The following is a 25,577-nucleotide window of genomic DNA, read 5'->3' on the forward strand; positions in this document are numbered from 1 at the left end:
GGTGACTTCCCAGGTAAAGGACAGGTTCGCCAAACAGAACAAAAACAACTGTATCTACCTCCGTGGATTGATTAACTGTGTGCTTATGTGCCAGGCTGATGCAACAGGTTATTGGTCACTCTTAATATAGCCCTGGCAGGGGGAAGGGGACCCAAAGCTTGGTTTGCTTGGTTGGCTTGGCCCCCTGGAAACAAATACATACTGACTGAAATGAAGCCACCTGGATGGGTGTTAGAGGAGAACAAGCGAGAAAGCAAATCAACAGGAAGCCCGCTGGCCTAGTGTAAAGAGTTCGTGCCTGGGAGTCGGATGACCTGAGTTCTAATCCTGGCCCCGCTACTTGTTTGCTGTGTGACCTTGGACAAGTCACGTCACTTCTATGAGGTTCAGTTACCTCATCTGTAAAGTGGGGATTAACGCTGTGAGCCACATGTGGGACACGGACAGTGTCAAACCTGATTAGCTTGGATCTTTTCCAGAGTTTAGTTCAGTGCCTGGAGCATAGTAAGCACTTAAAAAATATAAAAACACACACAAAGCAAAACAAACAAAAAGTTTGTCTAGTCAGCAAAGTAAAGTCAGCCTCTGAAAGCACCTATCTTTCTTCTTATTCCTTCTTCTAGACATGGATCTCACTAGTTTACAAGCCATGTGCCTCGATATTTGTGTCATCAATCAGCAGCATTTATTGAGTGCCTGAAAACAGAGCTTCGACATATGTGGAAGAGAAGAACAGAATTGGAAGACAAACCCTGCCTACAAGGAGCTTAGGATCTTGCGGGGGGTTGGGGGGATGGACTGCACAAAATACATTATTTATTACAGTATCTGCTTCTCCACGGAAACTAAAATCAATGCCACTGGTTGGATGGATCCAGTCTCAGCATTTATGCTTGACCTACAAGTTTTATCCTAAACTCACACATCGGGGAAAGTCTGTCCATCTCTCTTGGGAAAAACAGAAATAGGTCTAGGAATTTTAGAAATCCCAGAGGCTCTGTGACACCGATGCAAATATGAGATGTCAAAATGAATTCGGAAGTGGGTATCAGAGAGCAGAGAGAATCAAAAAACACACTCAGACTGTTAGCCCCATATGGGACAGGAATTAGATCCTACTTGATTATTTTTTTCTACCCCAGTGCTTGAGTACAGTCCTTGGCACATAAGTACCATAAGAAAAAAATATGGGCAATCTGTCCCGCCTGGAACATAAACCTTTAGATATAGAGACAAAGCCTAGCGAAGAGAGTTGGAAATCCTTTGAAGCAGCACCAGTTCAGCTGGGGCAGGTGCAGCTTATAAAGAGTCCACACCCACAGTGCACTGGGAATGGACACTAATGACTAACAAGGTTTCCTCCACCACCATTACCACCACCATCTCCCTTCCCCCCGCCGCGAGAGAACTGCCAAAGCTCTTACCAAAGTCCATGCGGTCCTTGTGATTCCGCTGGAGAAGTCCCAGGAGCAGTTGTCTCAGGTGGCCGGAGGTCTCCCTGGGGATGCTGGGATTTCCCCAAATGGAAACAAGTTAATCCAGGCTTCCCGGAACACCTGCTCTAAGGATGGCCTTTGAGAAAAGTTAACCCCCAGAGAAAGGCAGAGGCATGACGGGATGCGGGGAAGAAGCCAGCCTCACGCTGGGTCTTGTCTCTCTTCAGGACCTCGACCCTCTCCCCGTGAATCCCCAGCTTGAGATGACAAAGAGAACGCCTCATCTTCCCTCCTCTTCCCATTGACCCATTGCCCCCTCAACCTCCGACACAGACAGGAGAAGTTGGTGGCAGAACTGGGCCTCCGCAGGCGACTTGAGACGGACGACCCGCCTCCCATCTTACCATTTCTCCCGATGACTTGATGCCCCTGCTGAAACCACACTCTCTGTTCTCTTCCCCTTTCTCCCCGATCAGTCTCGCCCTTTTCCCAATGCCACGTCACGTCTGTGACGCCAAGGGAACAAGGCCCATCTCAAACCAAATGAGCATGGCCCGACTCCGGTAAGACGGCTGAGATGGAGAGTGATTGCCGGGAAAAGCAAGCTAAAGGCAGAGAATGGATGAGAGAATTCAGGGCCTATGGCAGCGGGGTTCTAAGAAAGCAAAGGTGAATGTGAGTGAGCCAAGCTCCCTTCTTTCTACCTAGCCCAAGTCCCAGCAGAGCAGAGCCCCAAAAAGGATGGATTTGGTCCGAGAGCCACATGGATCTCCTTCCATGTTCCCCATTGGGCTTTGAGGAACTGAACTCTGCTCCTTTTCCTCTGAGTATTGGTCTTGCTGGTCCCCTCTCCCTGCCAAGGTCTGGCACACCCCAGGCAAACCCAGTCGCCAGGAATGAAGAGCAAGAGACGAGATGCCCTGCCAGGCACCATCGATTCCATGAAAGACGCACGGGGCAATGGAAAATGTAGACTCTTCCAAGCTTCAACTTTTTTAATGATTCCTTAGTGAGCTCCTAGGGCATATGGGCTTAGAACCTTGAAACTTCTTTTTTAATGGTATCTGTTAAGCACTTACTACGTGCCAGGCACTATACTAAGCACTGGGGTAGAGATAAGTCCCATTCTCTCCTAGACCCCCTCCAATCTGGTTTCCGTCCCCTCCACTCTACCGAGACTGCTCTCTCTAAGGTCACCCATGACCTCCTTCTTGCCAAATCCGATGGCTCCTACTCCATTCTGATCCTCCTTGACCTCTCTGCTGCCTTTGACACTGTCGACCATCCCCTCCTCCTCCATACCTTATCTCACCTTGGCTTCACGGACTCTGTCCTCTCCTGGTTCTCCTCTTACCTCTCTGGCCGATCATTCTCAGTCTCCTACGCTGGAGCCTCCTCCCCCTCCCATCCTTTAACTGTTGGAGTTCCTCAAGGGTCAGTTCTTGGCCCTCTTCTGTTCTCCATTTACACTCACTCCCTCGGTGAACTCATCCGCTCTCACGGCTTTGACTACCATCTCTACGCAGATGACACGCAGATCTACATCTCCGCCCCTGTCCTCTCCCCCTCCCTTCGGGCTCGCATCTCCTCCTGCCTCCGGGACGTCTCCACCTGGATGTCGGCCCGCCACCTAAAACTCAACATGAGCAAGACTGAGCTCCTCATCTTCCCTCCCAAGCCCGGTCCGCTCCCAGACTTCTCCGTCACCGTGGATGGCACGACCATCCTTCCCGTCCCGCAGGCCCGCAATCTCGGTGTCATCCTTGACTCGTCCCTCTCGTTCACCCCACACATCCTATCCGTTACCAAGACCTGCCGGTTTCACCTCTACAATATCGCCAAGATCCGCCCTTTCCTCTCCACCCAAACGGCTACCTTACTATTACGGGCTCTCATTATATCCCGGCTAGACTACTGTGTCAGCCTTCTCTCTGACCTCCCTTCCTCCTCTCTCGCCCCGCTCCGGTCTATTCTTCACTCCGCTGCCCGGCTCATCTTCCTGCAGAAACGATCTGGGCATGTCACTCCCCTTCTTAAACAACTCCAGTGGTTGCCTATCGACCTCCGCTCCAAACAAAAACTCCTCACTCTAGGCTTCAAGGCTCTCCATCACCTTGCCCCTTCCTACCTCTCCTCCCTTCTCTCTTTCTACCGCCCACCCCGCACGCTCCGCTCCTCTGCTGCCCACCTCCTCGCCGTCCCTCGGTCTCGCCTATCCCGCCGTCGACCCCTGGGTCACGTCCTCCCGCGGCCCTGGAACGCCCTCCCTCCTCACCTCCGCCAAACTGATTCTCTTTCCCTCTTCAAAACCTTACTTAAAAATCACCTCCTCCAAGAGGCCTTCCCAGACTGAGCTCCTCTTCCCCCTCTACTCCCTCTGCCATCCCCCCTTTACCTCTCCGCAGCTAAACCCTCTTTTTCCCCTTTTCCCTCTGCTCCTCCACCTCTCCCTTCCCATCCCCACAGCACTGTACTCGTCCGCTCAACTGTATATATTTTCGTTACCCTATTTATTTTGTTAATGAATTGTACATTGCCTTGATTCTATTTAGTTGCCATTGTTTTTACGAGATGTTCTTCCCCTTGACGCTGTTTAGTGCCATTGTTCTTGTCTGTCCGTCTCCCCCGATTAGACTGTAAGCCCGTCAAACGGCAGGGACTGTCTCTATCTGTTGCCGACTTGTTCATCCCAAGCGCTTAGTACAGTGCTCTGCACATAGTAAGCGCTCAATAAATACTATTGAATGAATGAATGAATAAGCTAATCAGGTTGGACATTGTATATGTCCCACAAGGGAATCATAGTCTAAATCCCCAGTGATGAGGTAACAGACACAAAGAAGTGAAGTGACTTGTCCAAGGTCATACAGCAGACAAGTGGCAGAGCCGGGATTAGAACCCCAGTCCTCGGACTCCCAGGACTTGCTCTTTCTACTAGCCACACTGCTTCTCGAGCTTTTGATCCCAACTCTGCCTAAAGAAGCTATTCCGAGCACCACCCTCCTAGAGAGTGATCTGCCAAGTCCTCCCAACCCCTACAGACTCATTCTATAAGACAGTTGCTTGAATGGCTCTAGGGGAATGGGGATGGGTGAAAAGAACATAAGTCTTTTGTAAATTAATTTCTTCAGGGCACCCAGAATCTCTAAAAATCATTTCCTCCTCAAGGGAACAGGAAAAACCACAGGGAATTCAATTCAGTCCTCAGCTCTTGAGGCTTCCCAAACCTTCCCAGGAACCATGGCTAAGCATTAGTGTTTGTTCCCTAGTAAATCAAGAGTTTCCAACCTTGCTTCCATCATGGAAAAAGGGGATCGGAGGGGAGAATGCAAACAGACAGGAATGGATGGGAGTGTTGAGGGAGAGAGAAGCATCAAAGCCAAAGACCAGGAATCCTTGTCTGTTTTTGATTCTGCCACTGACTCACTGTGTGACTGGGGGCACATCTCTGAAATGAACCTCTCCGGGTTTCAGTGTCCAGTTCCATATGGTGGGGGTGCAGGGTACTTACTCGATTGCAAACCGCTTTGGGATCTTCGGCTGCAAGACGCTATATAAGTGCAAAGCGAGGTCATTAGGATGGCAAGTTTTCTTCAGGGGCACAGAACACATTTGAGTCTGAATGGCACCCTCGCCAAATATTCCCAAGGCAAGATCCATCCTGAAACACTGAGATGGGGAACACCTCCCTCTTCCCCTCTGGGAAGGGAGCTCCCAAGAGAACAATTTTAGACCATTTCAAGCCTGAGACCATGATTGCTCTGCTGGAGTGGGAAGAGCTTGCTCCTTCTTGCTCAGACCCAGATCAGAGAGATATACCCTGTAGGGAGCGTGGTGGACAGGAGGGAAGGCTGGGCTTTGATCCAAACACGAGAGAACAAAACAAGTAATGCGCTTGAAGTCACACAGTGAACCAGAGGCGATGTGCCGGGAACACCAGTCCAAGTGTGGGTTCTTGCATCTCAGATCTGTTCTCTTGAGTTTCTGGAGCCCCCAAAGAAAGGTTCAGCAAGCACATGTTGGGGGGCGGGGGCAGAAGAGTTGTGTGTGTGCGTGCACATGTGTACGCACGGGCATACTTGTGGGTGGGCACAGGGATGTGTGGACAGTGGGTCTCTGCCTCTCTCGACTCACTCCCTTTGCTCTACCCACCTCTTGCCGCCCACAGCACTTGAGATATGTATATATCTATAATTCTGTTTATTTATATTGATGCCTATCTACTTGTTTTGAAGTCTACCTCCCCCCCTTCTAGACTGTAAGCCTGATGTGGGAAGGGATTGTCCCTCTTCATTGCTGAATTGTACTTTCTAAGCGCTTAGACCAGTGATCTGCAAACAGTAAGTGCTCAATAAATACAACTGAATGAATGAAGGGAGGAAGTAGGTGGTCTTCCACAACAAGCACAACGCTGGGGGGAGAAGATATTCTTTCTCAGCCAACTCGCTGTCCCAACGGGGCTGCCTCTGGCATTCTGAAAAGTGGCCTGGCCTCCTGACAGCTCCTGAATGCCGAGGTGAAGAGGGTGACCACATCAAGCCAATTGGGGCCAAAGGCTCTATCATCAGCACCTAACCCAAATCATAACAGGTGCTTTGGTCAGCCCCAGAGCTGTCCAGGGACATGAGGGCCACAAGTGAAGCCAAAGGCAGCTCCAAAACAGAGACCAACACAGTGGGATGAGGCAGGTTTCTGAACAATCTTGCTTCTTATCTTGGGTTCAAGTTGGATAACTAAGTTTCTGCTTTCCCTCCTAACTTCATCTCCAGCAAACTCAGTACTGCTGAGGAACTGTGTAGAGGGGGCTCAGGCTATCCAGTGACTCAGTGGCTTCAAGGTGGTTTAAAACGGCCCAGAGAGATGGGAAATGTGTGAAAGGGAGAAAGGAACTAGGTCTGAAAGACAAGGACACCTCTGGATTCACTCTCCCTCATCTTCAAGATGGAGACCCAAGATGAACAACCACCTCCATCAATGACATTGAGCAGGCTTGGAGAAAGGTATAGAGAGGGTTGGGGGTGGGAGGAAAAAGGGGTTTGTGGTTATCCTAGGACAAGAACGTCAGCACGGGGAAGTTCGTCTTTGGGAGAGGAAGCGTGGAGAGGGGTGGGGGCAAAGGAGAAGAGATGCTATGAAAAAGGTGAGCTTCTCCAGCAGCGCAACTAAGGGTTGGGGGGGGGGGGGTGGAAGACACCAAACAAGTGGGGATGAGAACCAAATCTGCCATCTCTCTACTTGAATATGGGGTAGGAGAGCAAGGCCAGAGGTTAACACGGAGCTCACAACTTCTCCTGTTCCACACGGACTTTGGCACCAAAGGAGCAAGGAAGCAGGCTTGATTAGGACAAGAGTAAGCAGGTGAGGGAGAAGAAAGAGAATAGTGAGAGAGGAAGAAGTGCTTACTTGGGCATCAGGGTCTTGTTTTTCTCATAGAAGAGCCGGAGGTCTTGGGGGCTGCTGGCCTGGGGGAGAAAACACAAAATGACGGTGTCAAGAGGAGCGATGGCAACTAAGCACTGAGTGGATAGCGACCTCTTCAAGCTTCTGCCCCTTTGAATTTGGAATGGCTTTTATCCCAGTCCTGTTGAGTATTTAAGATGTAGAATTTAAGGTGTAGATGTAGTACCTCTTTATAGAAGCCAAGAGACCTATTTGAGAAAGACCAATAGTGCAATTCTTCACACAGGCAATAAGATGTGTGTAAATTTATCCCCTGGATGGAGGACACCTCCCCTTCAAACACAGACATTTACCAAACCCTCCAGACTGTAATTTCCTTGGGGGCAGGACATGTATCTGTTACATTGTTATATTTTACTCTCCCAAGTGCTTAGTACAGTGATCTGCACACAGTAAGAGCTCAATAAATATGACTTACTGACTATGCTCTATTTAAGGGGTGGGGATTCTGTTATAACTGTTCTGAGAAGCAGCGTGGCTCAGTGGAAAGAGCCCGGGCTTGGGAGTCAGAGATCATGGGTTCGAATCCCGGCTCTGCCACTTGTCAGCTGTGTGACTGTGGGCATGTCACTTAACTTCTCTGTGCCTCAGTTCCCTCATCTGTAAAATGGGGATTAACTGTGAGCCTCACGTGGGATAATCTGATTATCCCGTATCTACCCCAGCATTTGGAATAATGCTCTGCACATAGTAAGCGCTTAACAAATACCAAAACTATTATTATTATTATAAAAAGGCTGGGTCAAAGAGATGGCTTTTTGTTCTACATATTCTGCTGGTTAGTCCCAATCTGACTCCAATAACTTCTCCCGGGATGGGGGAGACCTGGAAAGCAGGCTCCTCTCCCTGGCACCCCCCCAAAATGGGGATGAGACCCTCTTGGAGATTCGGACATGGGTTTTGCAGACACCAGAGAATTTTGTCCAGAGGCCTCCAGGCTCTAAGGAGAAGCTTCCCAGTCCACTAGGAACCAAGCTCTTGCTGACCCCAAATGGCCCTCTCGGCCACAGGTGAAACCCTGGAGAAAGTGCTAGGAACCTCAGGATGGGGGCAGAGGCCAAGTTCCAAGGGTCAAGCAGTCTCTGAAAATAGGAAAGGAAGGAGCCTTTTAAACTTTATCTCATGCCTTGACAACTATCCAGAGGAAAGTAAAGTGAAATGTAGGGCTGCCCGTCCCCCGCACCCCAATCCTGAATAATAATAATAATAATGTTGGTAAAGCGCTTACTATGTGCCAGGCACTGTTCTAAGCAATGGGAGGGATACAAGGTCATCAGGTTGTCCCATGTAGGGCTCACAGTCTTCATCCCCATTTGACAGATGAGGGAACTGAGGCCCGGAGAAGTTAAGTGACTTGCCCAAGGTCACATAGCTGACAAGTGGCGGAGCCGGAATTAGAACCCATGACCTCTGACTCCCAAGACCAGGCTCATTCCACTGAGCCACGCTGCTTCTCTCCTGAAGTAGCTATCAGTAACAGTGATACTTGTTAAGAGCTTGTACTATGTGCCAAGCACTGCGGTAGACAGAAAATAATTCAATTGGACAGAGTCCCTGTCCCACATGGGGATAAAAATCTAAGCAAAAATCCCCATTTTACAGATGAGGAAACTGGAGCCACAGAGAAGTGAAGTGACTTGTTCAAGGTCATACAGCAGGCATGTGGCAGAGCTAGGACTGAAACCCATGTCCTCTGCTCCTAGGCCATGCTCTTTCCACTAGGCCATGCTGCTTCTCCCTCTCCTTATGTGGCATGTGTGTACCCATCCCCCAAAGCACACACACACACCCCGCCCCCCACATCTGTCCTCTGCTCTGAATCCCCAACAACAGGCTGCGGCTGGTTACTGGGGTAACCCAGTTAGGCCCATTCCTTTGTTTCCAAAATACAAGTCTTCCCCTTCCCCAGGGTAGGAAGAAGGAAGTAGAAACAGGTGTTTCAAACACCAAGAGTTAAACTTTAGTAAAACTGTTGTTTCAGCTGATTGCCCAAGTAATGCCTAAGAAAAAAAAAAAGGCAAAACAGTCCAAAAATAAAAGCTAGACTAACCAAAAGCCAAAAGTAGGTCAGATTTCCAATAATAATTTCCCGGCTGTCAAAATCTACTCCTGAAAGAGGGGGACTCAGGAGCTGGGAAGGCAGGAGGGGGAAAATTCCTGATTATTTTTTCCCCAACCTTAAACCCATCCACCAGCTCCTTATCTTTCCCAATCTGTCTGGCGGCCACCTATACTCTTCTATTGTCACTCCAGACATAATAATAATTATTAATTTTGGTATTTAAGCACTTACTATGTGCCAGGCACTGCACTAAGCACTGGGGTTGATACAAGCAAATCGGGTTGGCCATAGTCCCTGTCTTACATGGGGCTCACAGTTTCAATCCCCATTTTAAAGGTGAGGTAACTAAGGCACCGAGAAGTGAAGTGATTTGCCCAAGGTCACACAGCAGATGTGCTGGAGTCAGGATTAGAACCCACGACCTTCTGATTCCCAGGCCTGTGCTCTATCCTCTACGTCATGCTGCTTCTCAATAGTGCTAACAGTGGGGCTCAGAGCCTTTTCTGCCCAGGGTTCTTGAGACCCCTCTCCCAGACAGAATTTGGGCTTTTTGAAGCCGAAGCAATTCTCTGACATTCATCTGGTTCCTTTCACTTCTTTGCAGCTCCTGCTGCCCCAATGTTAACAACTGTAATGCTCACAAAACAGATTCAGCTACACCACAGCCCTGGGCAGTTAAGATGACATAGAGGCCAAATCCCAAATGGTCACCCCATCCTGAGACCTCCCCTCTGCTGCCTCTCAGCCCTGGAGAAGCAAGCTGGAAGCGGGGTGAGCCCAAATGAATTTGTGCAGCAGGAAACGTTGCCCAGCAAAGGGAAAGACGGACTTGAGCACACACAAAACCACATCAGGAACAAACAGTTTTTCTGACAGCTAATGGAGGAGACTAACTGCTTGTCCCGCAAGATTTGACAGGCTTATCAATCATCTCGGCTCTGCTAGACTCCTTTATGTAATCTGGACAAATTTCAAAGTCTCTTCTAACCTCGCCAGAGAAGGAAACCAAAAGCCAAAGGGACTAACCATCATCCAGACAGAATCAGGCTAGTGAGAACCTTCTCAGTCTGGTCTTCTCTCCTTAACCCTGACCATCTCCCAGGGGACAGAGGCTTCACCAATTCACCATCGCTGCAAACCACCCCCAAAATCAGTTGACTGCAGATTATCTGGTTGGGAAACCAGGTACCACCTCTCTCCTTGGCTTCTGGGTTTGCCTTGGTTCTGTCAGCCACAAAGCTATCTGGTATCTATTTGGGAATGGAAGGAGGAGGAGGAAAGATGGGGAGGGGGAGGAAAAAAGGAAGGAGGAAGAAAGAAGGGGAGGGGGAAGAGGAAGAAAGATGGGGAGGGGGATAAGCTAGAAAGAAGGGGGGGATAAGCTAGAAAGGGAAAGGGATAAGCTAGAAAGAAGGGGGGGGAAGAGGGAGGAGGAAGAGAAGGAAAGGAGGGGGAAGAAGAGAAGAAAAAAACAGAGAAAGGGAAAGAAGCAGGAAAAGGCAAAGGAGGCAGAAAAGGAGCAGGTCCAGAGGGAAGCTAGAGAGAGTGTACTCTGCCTGCGCTGAGATGAAATGAGTGGGCTGGGTTGACGTGCCCAGCACCGGATTCCTGGGGGTTGGCTTCCGATCCAGAGTCAGTGAGGACAGGCTCGAGGGCCAGGCTCAGGCTGGGGAGGGCATAGAATCAAGTGGCAGCGGGTACAGACCAGATGGCTTCTTTAAGGTACAGGTGGAGTCCAAGAGCCTGGTACAACGCCCTGCCCACCCGGGACCGACCTTCTCGCTAAAGAGTCCCTGTAGACGAGGCAGAGCCGACGACAGCTCGCGGAGGACAACGTGGACAGTCTGATGGGAGACGGGCGACTGAACAGAACCCCGGAAGGGAAAAGGCAGAGGGGTCAGATAGGGCGGTCTCACCTGGAAGGGAGCCTTTCCGGTCAGACACTGGTAGATGATGGTGCCTATGCTCCACAGGTCGGCCTTGGCATCGTAGTGCTGGGACATGATAACTTCTGGAGCCTGGATGGGCACAAAACAGGGGATTAGGTTGGGTTTCCTTAACCCATCTCAGGGCAGACGCTAGACCTGATTATGCAGCTGAGCAGAATTCAAACGTCCCCAAGAAGTAACTCCAGTTTTATTTCCGATTCCAAATGCCACCCTTCCAAGCAGGCCTGAGCTCTGACCAGGTCGGGCTAAGGGACAGACAGAGGCTTTCTTGGCTGCCAAACAGCCCAGTGGATCAACGTGTCCAGAGAGAACTTGGGAAGATTTATTACTCATCCGGAAACAGAGTCCCAGGGTGACCTCACGAGAAGATTTTTTACAAAGCCCCATGGGTTTTAAACGAGCTCCCCTCTGCAACCACAGAGAAACTTCCAGAAGTCCTGGGAGTTAGACTGCAATCTTGGGAATTCAAATCTCTAGTATTCAGTCCTCTATACTGCAAGTTCCTTATAGGCAGGGAAAGTGTCTACCAACTGTGTTATATTGCACATATAGCCCTTAGTACAGTGCTCTGCACAAGGTAAGTACTCAAATACCATACAATTGACTGGTTCAAATAGCAGTCTTTTCTAGCACAGAAGCCCTTATACCTCCTGGTTAACTGAATGGAACGCTGGAATTTCTTGAAGCTCAATTTCTTTTGAAGGTTCTCGTTTCTTGCAGTCCTGCCCCTACATTCCCTTGACCCTCCCCAGGGAATTGGCTCAAGGGTCATAGGGAATGCCATGAATATTGCCAAGAGGTCAGGGTTGGTTTTAAAATGAAGCTGGTTATGAGGTAGGTATGACTGCCAAGCTGAGAAGACAATCGGCGGGGCAGCCAAGGAGAAATGGTGGTGAGACAATCCAGTCTTTGAAGATCAAGAACCAGTATTCCTTCTCTCGAGTTCTGGGTCGGCCAACAGGAATGAATCCAGGGTTCCTAGGAAGTTCCTGTTCACTCCTCACTTGCGCCTGTCTAAGGCCTGAAAGCTGGGTGGGAGAAACCAGCTGGGAAGGGGATCAGCAGTGCTTCTCTCACTTCCACAATCCTTCCAGATGGCAGGAGGGACTGGCGAAAGAGAAGGGAAATGATAAACCCTTCAGGCAATTTAGGTCTCAGGGAGAGGGCCAGATGTTTCAGTCCTTCCCCAGAACATAACTACCCTAGCCCCACAAGGGCTATGGAACAGGGCTGACGTCTACTAATAAGGATAATAACTGTGGTACCGGTTAAGCAATTTCTACGTGCCAAGCACTGTATTAAGAACTGGGGAAGATATGATACAGTCAGATTGGACTAAGTGCCTAACCCAAATGGGACACACAGCCTATGGGGGAGGTAGAACAGAGATCGAATCCCTAGGAGAAAATGGAAGTCCAGAGACACTAAGTGACTTGCCCAAGGTCACGAAGCAGCCAAGAGGCAGAGCCTGGATTAGAATCCAGCTCCTTGGACTCTGGGCCTATGTTCTTTCCATTAGGCCCAGTTGCTTCTCACTAGGCTACACCTGAATAGTATTGTTACACTGTGGCTGTTTCAATTATTTAATTCATGTCTTTTGTCTGTTCTCTGTCTGATTCATCTTAATTGTTTCCCTTTCCCTGAGGGACTGCCCTGACCCCCTCCCACTTTTAGGGGTGGGCAAGAAATTGGTTATGAATCAATCAGCAAGTCAACAGTATCTACGGAACGCTTTCTTTGAGTCGAACACAGTACTAAGCGGTTGGGAGAGGACAACAATCAGCATAAGCAACTCCTGCCCTTAAGGAGTTTACAGTCTAGGGCGGGAGCTTCCCTTGTGTCAACAGGAATTCGTACAGCAATATGCACATCGTACATCTGGAATCCATGTTACTGACAGCTCCACTTCTGCTAGGAACAGCTGACTTTACATGCCCCCTAAGGGCTATGGGTGGGCTAATTAATGGTCGCTTTGTCACTCTAAGAGACTTTCTCTATGGGAAGAGAAAGCTTCTCCAGTCTCTGCTCTCGTGCTGGGACTTGGTCCGGTCAGAGATGGGTTCTGGATTCTCCTCCATCACTCATTCCTCCCCAAAGTCCCCACTCATTTTGTGTCGTGAAGCAGGAGAGGGGTCTGGCCCAGGCCCCATGGTCACTGCTACTCCTCTCAGAGAAGCTTGTCTTGATTTTTATTTTAATCAGGTCTGCTCAGCACCCCTGAGAGCTGGCTCCTGCTCATGACTTGGCCACCTCAGGCTGGGATATGCGTAGGAGCCACCGACCACGCTGCCAGAGACATTCTGCTTCTATCTAAGGGGCTGGGCTGTGGAGGGGAAGGAAACCAAGGAGGCCGGGGCCCACTAGGGTCTGTGTCTGAGCGACACAAACAGGTGGCGAGAACATCTCCACTTCCTTCTTCTCCTAAAGATGCCCAGCCTGTCTGTCACCAGGGCGGGAGGCCTCCTGGGGCCTCCCTGGGTCTCGGCTGCCTTCTCTGGAGAAGAGGTCATTTCTGGGAGCTGGGGGACAGAGGAAGGGGGGGGGAAGCTGAGGAACGATAAGAATCACGAACATCCCGAGCCCAAATCCCTCCCCATCCCTGGCGACTCATCACTGCTCCAAAACAGCAGAAATGCAAAGGACCAAGGCTGCTCTTCTGTTGGCTCTTCTGGGATCTTCTCCGCTTCTGAGTCACAGGGTGAGGGGAGCGAGGGTAGATCCAATCTCTACCTGAGGCCTGGTCACCTCAGAGCAAGACCAGGGGACTAGCCTTAGGATCAGGCAGGGGAGGTAGGAGGGCAGTGAGAGAACCATGGGAAATGGAGAATGAATGATGCCATTTCTCCTGCACCCCGAGCCCTCCCCAAGCCCATGCCCTAAGCAAGCGGGCGGCTGGCTGGCCGGGCCCGGCCCCGGGAACTCACCATGTACATGGGGGAGCCGCACAGCGTGGCCGCCATCATGTTGTTCTGCAGATACCGGGCAAATCCAAAGTCAGCTGCCAACGATCAAAGGGAACCAAAGGTATTAGGGCTGGTCTTTAGACCTCGGTTAAAGCTACTCTAGAGACGATGCCCAAATTATGTGTCCTGGCTAGCCCACTGACATATATGTACACTCACTCTCTCTCTTTCTCTCTCTCTCCCTCTCTCCTGTCACGCACAGCTGCTGGACGAGCCAGTGGGATTCCATCCACATGCGGGGTCACTTAGCATCTCATCTACCATATGATTCCCAGAGGTTCTCTCAAGGTCGCCCGCTCGCCCGAGCCAGAGTTACCCGACACCGCTGTTTATGGTGCCACCTGCCAAGAGGGGGTGGGGGTCATGGCCGGCCTTCCCCAGACTCCGATACAGTCGGCTGGGCCGGGGAGCCGAGCCGCAGCAGACACACTGGCTGGCGTAAATGGCTCTGAGCAGGTGCAGGGTTCCGGACCCCACCCCACCCCAACCCCTGGGTTCTGTTTCCCAGTGGGAATGGCCAAAGCCTGGAAGGTAAGAGGAATCCGTTTCCTCGGGGATCGACTTGGTCCCTGCAAAACACGGCCCTTATAAAATTATATCTCTAATCTAAAGCTATATATGATATATAGACACATTACATATACAGTGGTATTCATTTAGCGCTTACTCTGTGCCAAACACTGTTCTAAATGCTGAGGTAAATATAAGTTAATCGGGTTGGACAGAGTCAGGTCCCATATGGGGCTCATGTTCTAAGTAGACGGGAGTAGGATTTAATCTCCATTTTACAGATGGGGTAACGGAGGCTCAGACATCAAGTGATTTGTCCAAGGTCAAACAGCAGATATGTGGAAGAGCCCGGTTTAGAACCCAGGTCCTGACTCCTAGGCCGGTGCTCTTTCCATTTGGCGATCCTGTTTTCTCCTTTAATAAATGGGAGAGCCCTCTTTCCCCTAACTTAATCAGCCTGACGGGAGGTCCCCAGTGCCAGGTCGACAGCCAAGAGAACTCTGCCAGGCCTTGGATTCTACTCTGGTCTTATATCCTGCTTCCTCCAGAGAGAGTCCCAGTTCTTGGGAAGGCAACCTCGATCCATTAACAGTTCCCCAATCTACCCAGCCCAGTCTCACTCTACTTGGTTACCACTAGCACCTGCAGAGTAAGGGAAGGGAGTAATAGGATTGACAAACACTGAGCTCCCACCTTCCTTTCGCTATTCTTTCCCCCACCCACTCTGGTCAGGCTTTAGATGTCCCAATTTAGCCTCTAATTTCCCCAAGCAGTAATTGTAATAATAATTGTGGCCCTGATTAAGTGCTCACTATGTGCCAAGCACTGTCTGAAGTACTGATGTAGGTATGAGACGATCAGATGAAACCTAGTTCCTGTCTCCGATGGGGGGCTCACCGTCTAAGGGGCAGAGAGAACAGATATGGAATCCCCATTTTACAGAAGAGGAAACTGAGGTACAGCAGGCAGATGTCAGAGCTGGGATCACAGAAACCAGGTCTCCTGACTCTCAGTTCTATGCTCTTTCCCCTAGACCATGGGGCCTTAACCTGAGACTGTTTGGCCCCGAAGGGAGAATGGAAATCAGGCTAACAGGAGACGAAGTAAAAGCCAAGTGAAATCTATTTGCAGAGAGAAGGCTCCATCTCACTCCACTGAGTTCCGCAAGCATGGTGAGGGTTATGAGGCGGTCAAGACCTGATCAGGGAGCTAAGTGGGCGTCCCTGAACAACGTGGGCAGGGGGGGCTTCCCTGACTCACCGATCTTCACGCGAATGTTGTTGGGGTTGGACTTGCGGGCCCCAGGGTAGGACAGGAGGATGTTCTGTGGCTTCAGGTCCCGGTGGATGATGCCTTTGCTGTGGAGCATCTTCATGGCACCCGCGATCTGCTGGAGGAAGATCCGGATCGTGTCCTCGCTGAGCGTCCGCATGGCTAAAGAGGAGAGAAGCAGAAGGGGCCCGGCCCAATCAGCGCAGGAGCCGGCCGTAAGGAAGTCTGGGCCTCAACCCCTCCTTCCCCCAATTCTGGCCTCCTCTGCAACTGGGGGATGTCTTCCTCTAGACCGTAACCTTACTGAGGGCAGGAAAACTGTCAACCAACTCTGTAATATTGTTCTTTCTTAAGCACTTAGTACAATGCTCAGTAAATTCAATTGATTGTTTTCAGTTGCTGCAGGAGGCCCTCTCTGCCCTCAGGCTCCCACTTGGGCCAGAGACCCAGCCCTGGCCAATGCCTCGCCTCACCGACCTCTCACCCAGGCCAGCCCCTAACCCAGCATCAACGGGCCCCATACTGCCTACTGCTCTTCTCGGTCAGACATCTAGGCTTCGAACAGGAGGCTCGCCTCCTACATTCCACTCCCGGGCAGGGTTGTAAACAGAAGTCACCATGGCTGAGTCCCTGGATCCAGCTTTTTCCCTGTCTGCTCCCTGACCCACACATCAGCCCGAACCTTCCACTGCTTGGGGTAATTCTCCTCCAGAATGGTTAGAGAAGAAATACTCCCGTGAATTTCTGGCAAAATGGAATCAAAGTGGTCTACCTCAGACAAGGCTTCTAAGCGCAGGACGATGAAGGCCTAGCCCCACCACTGGGTTTTTATGTCGGGAAAAACAACTACACAACAGGTCAGTCAATTGCAAAGAGAGAACCCCTACAGACACACACGCACCCACTGGCCCCCAGCTTCTCCTAAGCCAACGAGTGCCAAGAAACACGGTCTCCATGGCTCCCTCAGCTGGGACCGCTCTGGCCCACCTGGGATATCGGTCTGTGTTGTCCCAGCTGGGCTCCCTCCCTCTGGGGCCTCCCGCTGTCCCTAGCCGCCAAAGCGGGCCTACTTGCCCCATCGTAGTCAGTACGGGATCCTTGGGGGAAAATGCAGAAAGGGTCCCCGGAAGCTTTTGGAATAATACAGGAGGTGAGAGTCGGCTCCATTAGGCCCGCGCTCTTGGGAAAGTGTGAGAGATGTGCTAAACTGGGGGTGGTGGGAAAAGCCCTCTGGGCCTCCACTTCCCATTAAAATCCAATGATATCCGAGCTGATGGGGCAAAAATGTACCCTTGGGAGGAGGCTCAGGGACATCCCCACCATTCTCTCCGCCCGGACGTCCCTCTCCCTCATACCTGCTCCCATTCCAAAGAGAAGCAGCGTGGCTCATTGGAAAGAGCACGGGCTTTGGAGTCAGGGCTCATGAGTTCGAATCCCAGCTCTGCCACTTGTCAGCTGTGTGACTGTGGGCAAGTCACTTAACTTCTCGGTGCCTCAGTTCCCTCATCTGTAAAATGGGGATTAAGACTGTGAGCCCCACGTGGGACAACCTGATTCTCCTGTGTCTACCCCAGCGCTTAGAACAGTGCTCGGCACATAGTAAGCGCTTAACAAATACCAACATTATTATTATTATTCCTTCCTCTTGCTCACACTCAGGAGTAAGAGTGGAGAGGCCTGCTTGATCCGGGATCAGAGCCGGACGGCTTTCCTCCTCGGGAGAGACCGATGGTTGCACCGGACACAAGGCAAAGCGCCTCCTTCAGATCTCGCACCCTGCCTCACCTCTCCCTGACCCCAAGCACCGGTCCTGGCTGCCTTCCCACTGAACACCACTTCATCCCACTGTTTGGGACTGTGCCCCCTGACCCAGCTAAAGACAGCACTCTGAATACCAGTCTGCTCCCTTTGAGAACTTATGTACATATCTGTAATTTAGTAATTTATTTAATTTGTATATTTCAAAGTCTCTCTCCCCCTCTGGACTGTAAGCTTGTTGTGGGCAGGGAACGAATCTGTTTAATGTTATATAGCACTCTACCAAGCCCCTTAGTACGTGCTTTGCACACAGTAAGCACACAATAAATACGACTAAATTTATGAATGGTGCGTGGAGATCCTTTTAAAGCAGCAAAAATGCTGGGTGGAGAAAACTGACCGAACCCAGCCTGAGTCAGTGTCCATCTGCTCAAAGCTGGGCTTCGGACGGCGTAGGTCTCCTTTCCTGTCACCAATTTCCCTGAAGGAAACACATCCAATGGGACACACTGATGCCAACGATCCAGTCCCCCTGCATCAGGATCAGCAAGGACAACTCTCCCCGGGGTGAACCAGAGAAAGGGCATCCAACCCACTGGACCACTGACAGAGTGGGAAGGAGAAGGGTGGTGCACAGAGACTGAGGGGCCCCAATTATTCGGCTCGGTGGCAGCCACCGCCCCGTCACAGCCCAAGGACACCGGCAACGGGGCACCTCTCTCCGAACCCGGCACCAGAGATGTGGATAATCAACAGGTTGGTGGAGCAACCTGCCTCTCGAGCTCTGGCCTGTCAATATGGCTTCCACGGGAGCTCAAAAATAGAGTCTAATTCTTCCGCTGGGCCTGCAGATCCAAAAAATAGGCTTATCTTTGGCCCATTATCTTTGCGTTACTTTAGGGACCTACCCACCAGGCAAGCAGTGCATTACCTCAGTTACCTTATCTGTAAAATGGGGATTAAAATTGTGAGCCCCAAGTGGGACATGGACTGGATCCAACCTGATTAGCTTGGATGTACTTCGATGCACAGAATGTTGCCTGGCACAAAAGCACTTTAACAAATACCATTTAAAAGAAAGCATTTAGCAAAAGTTTAGCAATAGTTCTGAGCCCTCTCAGCTCTCTCAAGTAAATTCAGCACTTGTGGCCTTCTTCCTTCTCCTCTGGAGGTTCATTCCACAGAAAACAGACCATGAGAACTCCCATTTTCTCCCCAAGTGCTGCTCTAATGACAGGCCATGCTGGAGGAGAGCCAGAGGGAGAGATCAAAAGCCATGTTCCGAAAGCATGCGGGGACCAGACGCGTCTCAGCTCCTGATTCAAGCCAGACGGAAAAACCGGGAAGAGCTCGGAGGCTTCTTGGGTACGTGAAAGGGGAAAGGGGGAAGAAAGGGTTTCTCCTTGTTTTCTTCTTCTGTTTGGTTTTTATTAAATCACTGGAAAACAGGTTTTGGGGAAGGAGGAGGAGAGAGCTCTCTGTGCCAGTCCACTGCAAACTGGGCATTCTCACACTTGGCCCAGTTTCGCAAGCCAGACCCTCACCATCGTTAGACAGTAACTAGATCCATGTTTACGCCCACGGACTTTGCTGACTGCTGACCGATGCTGAGCTGGACAGTGGGGGTGGCGAGGGAGGAGGTCAGTAGACCAGCCATTCTCTGGTTGGGATGAGGTTGTCTGGGGTTTTAAGTTCAGGCTGTTCCAGGAGGAGGAGGAGGAGGGGCACACCAGTCCTGTGTCTGGACCAAGGGGGAATCTGCGGGAGTGAGTCACTGCTGTGTGATTACGGTCCAATCAATCAATTCGGCTCTCAGATCCGCTAGACGGTACACTCCTGGAGGGCAGGGAGCATGTCTACTGACTCTACTGTACTCTTCTAAACACTGAGTATAGTGCTCTGCACACAGAGGGAGCTCAATAAGTACACCTGGTTGACTGAAGCAACCATTTGCTGCGGGTGAATGCTCAATCACCAGAAACTGCTGATTAACTATATTACCTGGGGACTCTGGCGAAGGTAAGAGTTAGAGGATTGTTGAATTTTGGAACATCGCTGCAAGCCGGCTTCAGAACCAACCTTGCTATCTACCTCCAGGCCCCCCACTACCCGGTTTGGGTGCTCAAAAGTGGATTTTTCAATGGCTGTTTTCAGAACAGTCTAGCTAACTGGTCAGGCAACTCGGGGAAGAAAAAAAGGTTTGGACAACAATGACAAAAAATTGGGCCAGACAGTGTTAAAAGCAAGCCAAACTCAATTGTCTTCAGTCACCCGAAGTTTCGATTAGCTGAAGAAGCTTTTATCCGAATTAGTTTGGACGACCGGCTTCCTAGCTTAATTCCAGAGAAAGGCGCTTACCCAAGTCAGGCTGGCAGTCTCTCGGTCCCACAGCATTCAGCTTCTGCGAGAGCAGGGATCATGTATGCTCACAAGGGCTTGGTACAGTGCTCTGCACATAGTCAGTGTTCAATGAACCCTTGATTTAACAGCAGAGTGAGCGGGGGCTGTTCTGATCCCTCATTCCTCTAGACCAGTAACAACAAGTGGTATTTTTTAAGTGCTTTCATTCATTCAATAGTATTTATTGAGTGCTTACTATGTGCAGAGCACTGTGCTAAGCGCTTGGAATATACAATTCGGCAACAGATAGAGACAATCCCTGTCCAATAGGGCTTATTATGTACCAAGCACTGTACTAAGCGCTGGGATAGATACCAGGTAATCTTTCCTTTAGGGTACCTGTTAAGTGCTCACTGCGTGCACTGTACTAAATGCTGGTGTAGAGACAAGCTAATCAGTTTGGACACAGTCTCTGTCCCACATAGAATTCACAATCTTAATCTCCTTTTTACAGATTAGGTACTTGAGGTTTAGAGAAGTTAAGAGACTTGCCCAAGATCCCACAGCAGACAAATGGCAGAGTCGGCAATAGAACCCAGGTCCTTCTGACATCTAGGTCTGTGCTCTATTCACTACGCCGCGCTGTGGGTCAGACCCGGCCCTGTCCCACATGGGGGCTACATGCATTAAATCCCCATTTTAGAGATGAAGAGAAGTGACTTGTCTCATTTCATACAGTAGGCAAGTGGAAGGGAGGGGATTAGAACCTAGGTCTTCTGACATCCAGGCCCATGCTCTTCCCATTAGGCCACTCTGCTCCTCAGAAGCGGAGGATGGAAGAGCTAGACACAGATCGGTCAATCACTGGTATTTATTGAGCAGCGACTTTGTGCCGAGCACTGTACTAAATGCTTGGGAGAGTTCAATGTAACCGAGTTGGTAGACATGTGCCCTACCCACAAGGAGTTTACAGTCTAGAGGATGAAGCCAGCTGGGTCTGAAAGGCTCAGACAGCAGGTGACTGACTCGCTCTGTCGCACCCCCTCGCCCATGGTGACCGCAGCAGCTGCTCTCGAGCTGCCTGTGCACGCCCATCGGTGGCGGTGAGCTATAAAGTGCATCGCAGCAGACAAATGCCTTCTCATCCAGCTCGTCAGAAGCAGACGTAGACTCTAGACTGTATGCTCATCACGGGCAGGGAATGTGCCCTTTATAATGTACTCTACCAAGTGCTTAGTACAGTGCTCTGCACACAGAGAGCGCCTCAATAAATATGATTGTCAAGTAGAGGAGCTGAAGAGGGCACTGCAGTGGGGTGCTCTCCTCACTCTCTTCAGACATCTTCCAGAACGGCCACAACACTGAACACGGAGTTTACAAAACAGTCTCCATCCTAGAAATGATCACATCTCCCTCCCAGTTATAGCCCACGCCCCCTTCTAAACCCATGGTTCTCCCACTCGGTCTTGCATCACAGACAACTGCTCTATCGGAAAGTACCCCTGGAAAAGACATAATTAGTAATAATCACGGTATTTGTTAGGCGCCTACTATTTACCAAGCACTTCATTAAGAAATGGAGTAATAAACGTAGATCTAGGAGAAGTAGTCCCATGACAGAAGATCTTAGACTGTTAGCCCTGTGGGACAGGGACTGTATCTGATCTGATCAATCTCTATCTCCCCAACTGCTTAGAACAATTTCTATTATGGTATTTTTTATGCACTTACTACATGTGAAGCACTATGCTAAGCACTGAGGTACATATAAGTTAATCACACTGGACACAGTCCCTGTTCCATATGGGGCACAAGGTCTAATTAAGAGGGAGAAGAATCTCCATTTTAGAGTTGAGGAAACTGAAGCACACAGAATTGAAGTGACTTGCTCAAGGAAACCCAGCAAGCAACTGGCAGAGCCGGGGCTAGGTTCCAGGACCTCTGACTCCCAGACCATTCTCTTTCCACTAGGCCATGCTGCTTCTCAGCTTGACACATAACTAAGGGCTGAACAAACACCATAATAATAAAGTGAAATTTAGTTATGAAAACAAGTGTGTTTTCTTTTTAAATAGTATTTAAGTGCTTACTATGTGCCAGACACTGTACTAAGAGCTAGGGTAGATAAAACCTTGTCACTTTGGACACAGTCCCTGTCCCACATGGGGCTCACGGGTCACAATCCCCATTTTACAGCTGAGGTAACTGAGGCACTGAAGTGGAGTGACTTCTTCAAGGTCACCCAGCAGACAAGTGGCGGTGTCAGGATCAGATCCCAGGTCCTCCTGACTCCCAGGCCCGAGCTTTCTCCACTAAGCCACACCGCTTCTTTAAATGGATCTTGTTTTCGGTTTTTTAAGGTTTCAGTCAAATCTCACTCAAGACAGCCCTCACAGCTGACTCTGTCACATCTGTTTTTCAGACCGTTCAGTCACCTGAAACTACCATGCAAAGTTTCACTAGTTCGACACTGCGGAGCTCAGAGGGAGACTAGCGGACGGGCATCCCGTGAGTTCTCAGTGCAATGTGCTTTGCACACAGTAAGCGCTCAGTGAATACCATGGACTGATCGATGGGTGAAGGGAGTCCTCTTCCAGTGGAGGGGACGCTCAGAGCAGGTAAAAATCCACAGAGGGAAACAAAGGCACGCCTGGTTTCCGGGTCCCAGACGACCGTGGCCTAGGGCAGCCTTCCCGGCAGAGAATCCCCGGCAGCCCGCGACCCGGGGAAGAAGCACGTGCGACGGACCCGGGTTCAAGGCTCTCGAACACAAACAAACGACGAGCCAACGAACTGCAACACCCGCTGAGTTGCCACGTGGAAATGCCGCCGGCCATGCTAGCACAGTGACCGGTCATCGGCTTGAAGGAGAGGACAAACATGGGGGAGAGCTTCCGGGTGGACTGCGACAGCCCTGCCTGCAGGGCCCGGCCGCAAGGAGGTCAGAAAGGGGCGGGGCCCTTACTTCAGTCTGTCAATCCAACCAATCCTATTCATTGAGCACTTACTGTGGACAGTGCAGAACATTGTACTAAGCGCTTGGGAGAGTACTGTATAACAGTACTCGATTAGACTGTAAACCCGTCGATTAGACTGTAAGCCCGTCAAAGGTCAGGGTCTGTATCTGTTACTGCGTGGCTCAGTGGAAAGAGCACGGGCTTTGGAGTCAGAGTTCATGGGTTCGAATCCCGGCTCGGCCACTTGTCAGCTGTGTGACTTTGGGCAGGTCACTTAACTTCTCTGTGCCTCAGTTACCTCATCTGTAAAATGGGGATTAAGACTGTGAGCCCCACGTGGGACAACCTGATTCCCCTGTGACTACCCCAGCGCTTAGAACAGTGCTCGGCACATAGTAAGTGCTTAACAAATACCAACATTATTATTATTATTATTATTACTGATTTGTACATTCCAAGCGCTTAGTACAGTGCTCTGCACATAGTAAGCGCTCAATGAATACTATTGAATGAATAAAATGGGCATGTTCCCTGACCACAACAAGCTTCCAGCCTAGAGGTGCTTACTCCAGGCCTGCAGACTAGAAAAATTATGGTACTTGTTAAGCGCTTACTATGGGTCAAGCACTGTTCTAAGCACCGGGGTAGATACAAGTTAATCAGGTTGACACAGTCTCTGTCCTACATTGGGCTCACACTCAATCTCCACTTTTAACAGATGAGATAATTGAGGCACAGAGAAGTTAAGTGACTTGCCCAAGATCACATAGCAGACGTGGCAGAGCTGGGATTAGAACCCAGGTCCCTTCCGACACTCAGGCCTGTGCTCTATCAACTGGGCCACTGCTGCTTCTCCAGATAATGACTCACCCAATACTGGCTGAATAAACAACAGCTGATGCAGGAGAAGAGGGGAAACTGACATGCCAGCATCAAGGGAACCCCAGGCTAAACAAATGTTTGGAGGGCTGATATATTTGTTGAGCCATTTTGCAATGCTTTCAAATACCCAACCAAAAGCGATGTAGCTACCCACTTTTTGCGCAAGCCGGCGTCTTTTAAAATCATATGGGACTTGTGTCCATATCTTTAGAGTCAGTTGGTTCCCCTACCTGTAATTTATTGTAACCTTTGTCTCCTCTGCTAGTTTGTTCACTCCTTGAGGGCAGGGATAGGGTCTAATTATTGTTCTCTCCTGAGCACTCAGTGCAGTGTTCTGGCTCAGAGTTAAGTGCTCAGTAAATATAAATACCATTGATTGAGTGAAAGACTGGTCCACGGGCAAGGGTTGTTGATCCACCCACAAACTGTAAGCTCTCGTCCTATCTTCAACCAGAGTTCTGGGGTGACTGAAATCAGCAGCAAGCCAGTTTTGTCCTAAACTGCTTTTTTTCTGCGTTTGGTCTATATACGCCTGGGTCCCCAGAAATCCGCTGAACCCTGGGGGATTTACAAACGGATGACAAGGAGGCAGGTGGCTTGGTCTCATCGCTGTCACTCCGGCTAAAAGATCGAAAATTCAAAACCCCCAAGAAGGGGAGGAAGGGGCGTCCCATTCACCGTGGGCAGGGAATGTTTCTTGTTTACTGTTATACTGGACTCTCCCAAGTGCTTAGTACAGTGCTCTGCCCACAGTATGCTCTCAATGAATACGATTGAATGAATGAACTTGTTAGACATCCAGTCTAACAAGTGTCATTTATTGGGCACTTATCGTGTGTGCAGCACTGTACTAAGCGCTTGGGAGAGTACGATTCAATAGGGTTGGGAGGTGCGTTCCCTGTCCTCCAGGAGCTTACAGTCTAGTGCATCTCCTCTAGCCATTGGGACGGTGTCGTTGAGCAGTGCGGGTCCACTGCCCTCGAGCCTCGGAGCCCAGGCCTGCAAGTCAGAAAGACCTGGATTGGGTCTAACTCAATTTCCTTGTATCCACCCTAGTGCTTAATACAGTGCCCGGCACACAGTAAGTGATTAACGAATACTATTATTATTGTTATAACCACCTCTAATCCTGACCCCAAGACAAGAATCACATTTAATGCCTCTTCCCCACTGGACATCTAACACAATCTCTCCTCCAAGTAATAATAATAATGTTGGTATTTGTTAAGTGCTTACTATGTGCCGAGCACTGTTCTAAGCGCTGGGGTAGACATAGTAGGGGAATCAGGTTGTCCCACGTGGGGCTCACAGTCTTAATCCCCATTTTACAGATGAGGGAACTGAGGCACAGAGAAGTTAAGTGACTTGCCCACAGTCACACAGCCGACAAGTGGCAGAGCTGGGATTCGAACTCATGAGCCCTGACTCCAAAGCCCAAGGTCTTTCCACTGAGCCACGCTGCTTCGGCATCTGGCTTTGCAGTCTCCTCCCAGCATATCCCAGCTCTCTGTTCAGCTCAGAGGGCCTGAAATGGAATCCCAACCAACAGGAGAGGTTCCTCCTATATCGGTAGATTGAAGGTTGCAGAGACCTCCCCATCCCCCAGCCCACCCATCGCTCGCTCGCTCGCCGACATGCTGCAGCATTAAGGAGGCTGCAACTCCTGAATCTCTCTACCTCCTCCCCATCCAGTGAGGGAGAGTGAGGGGCTTCCAACCATGCAATCCTGCAGCTATTCTAGTCAATGGAGTCTGGAGGGAGACCCCCGGCCCTCTCCACTTCCCGCCCCAGCGTGGGCCTCCCCGCCGCAATCCCCCGACACCAGTGAGGGGCTCACCTCCCACTCCTCAATATAGGTCCAGGCCTCCCCACTCCCCGGACCAGAACGGCCTCTACCTCGCTCCCTGAAAGGAGAGCAGGCCCCCTCCTTGCTCCTCCAAAATGAAGTGGGCTTCACCCTACCCGTCACAATAGCGGAGTGGGCCCCT

General features: G+C 50.3%; 1 protein-coding gene across 5 annotated transcripts in view; it reads right to left on the reverse strand.

The window, feature by feature from the left end:
- Window positions 1-25,577, reverse strand: part of ULK1 (unc-51 like autophagy activating kinase 1) — an 87,996-nt gene that overhangs the window by 32,198 nt on the left and 30,221 nt on the right. For all 5 annotated transcript variants that reach the window (XM_029051734.2, XM_039910247.1, XM_029051747.1 and 2 more), the window contains exons 6-10: window positions 15,641-15,814; window positions 13,832-13,905; window positions 10,875-10,976; window positions 6,840-6,898; window positions 1,425-1,507 (exon numbers count right to left, since the gene is read on the reverse strand). In XM_029051734.2, the coding sequence (XP_028907567.1) occupies window positions 1,425-1,507; window positions 6,840-6,898; window positions 10,875-10,976; window positions 13,832-13,905; window positions 15,641-15,814 (492 nt within the window). The remainder of the gene's footprint in view (window positions 1-1,424; window positions 1,508-6,839; window positions 6,899-10,874; window positions 10,977-13,831; window positions 13,906-15,640; window positions 15,815-25,577) is intronic.

This window comes from Ornithorhynchus anatinus, chromosome 2, assembly GCF_004115215.2.
Source record: "Ornithorhynchus anatinus isolate Pmale09 chromosome 2, mOrnAna1.pri.v4, whole genome shotgun sequence".
NCBI classification, from domain to species: Eukaryota; Metazoa; Chordata; class Mammalia; order Monotremata; family Ornithorhynchidae; genus Ornithorhynchus; species Ornithorhynchus anatinus.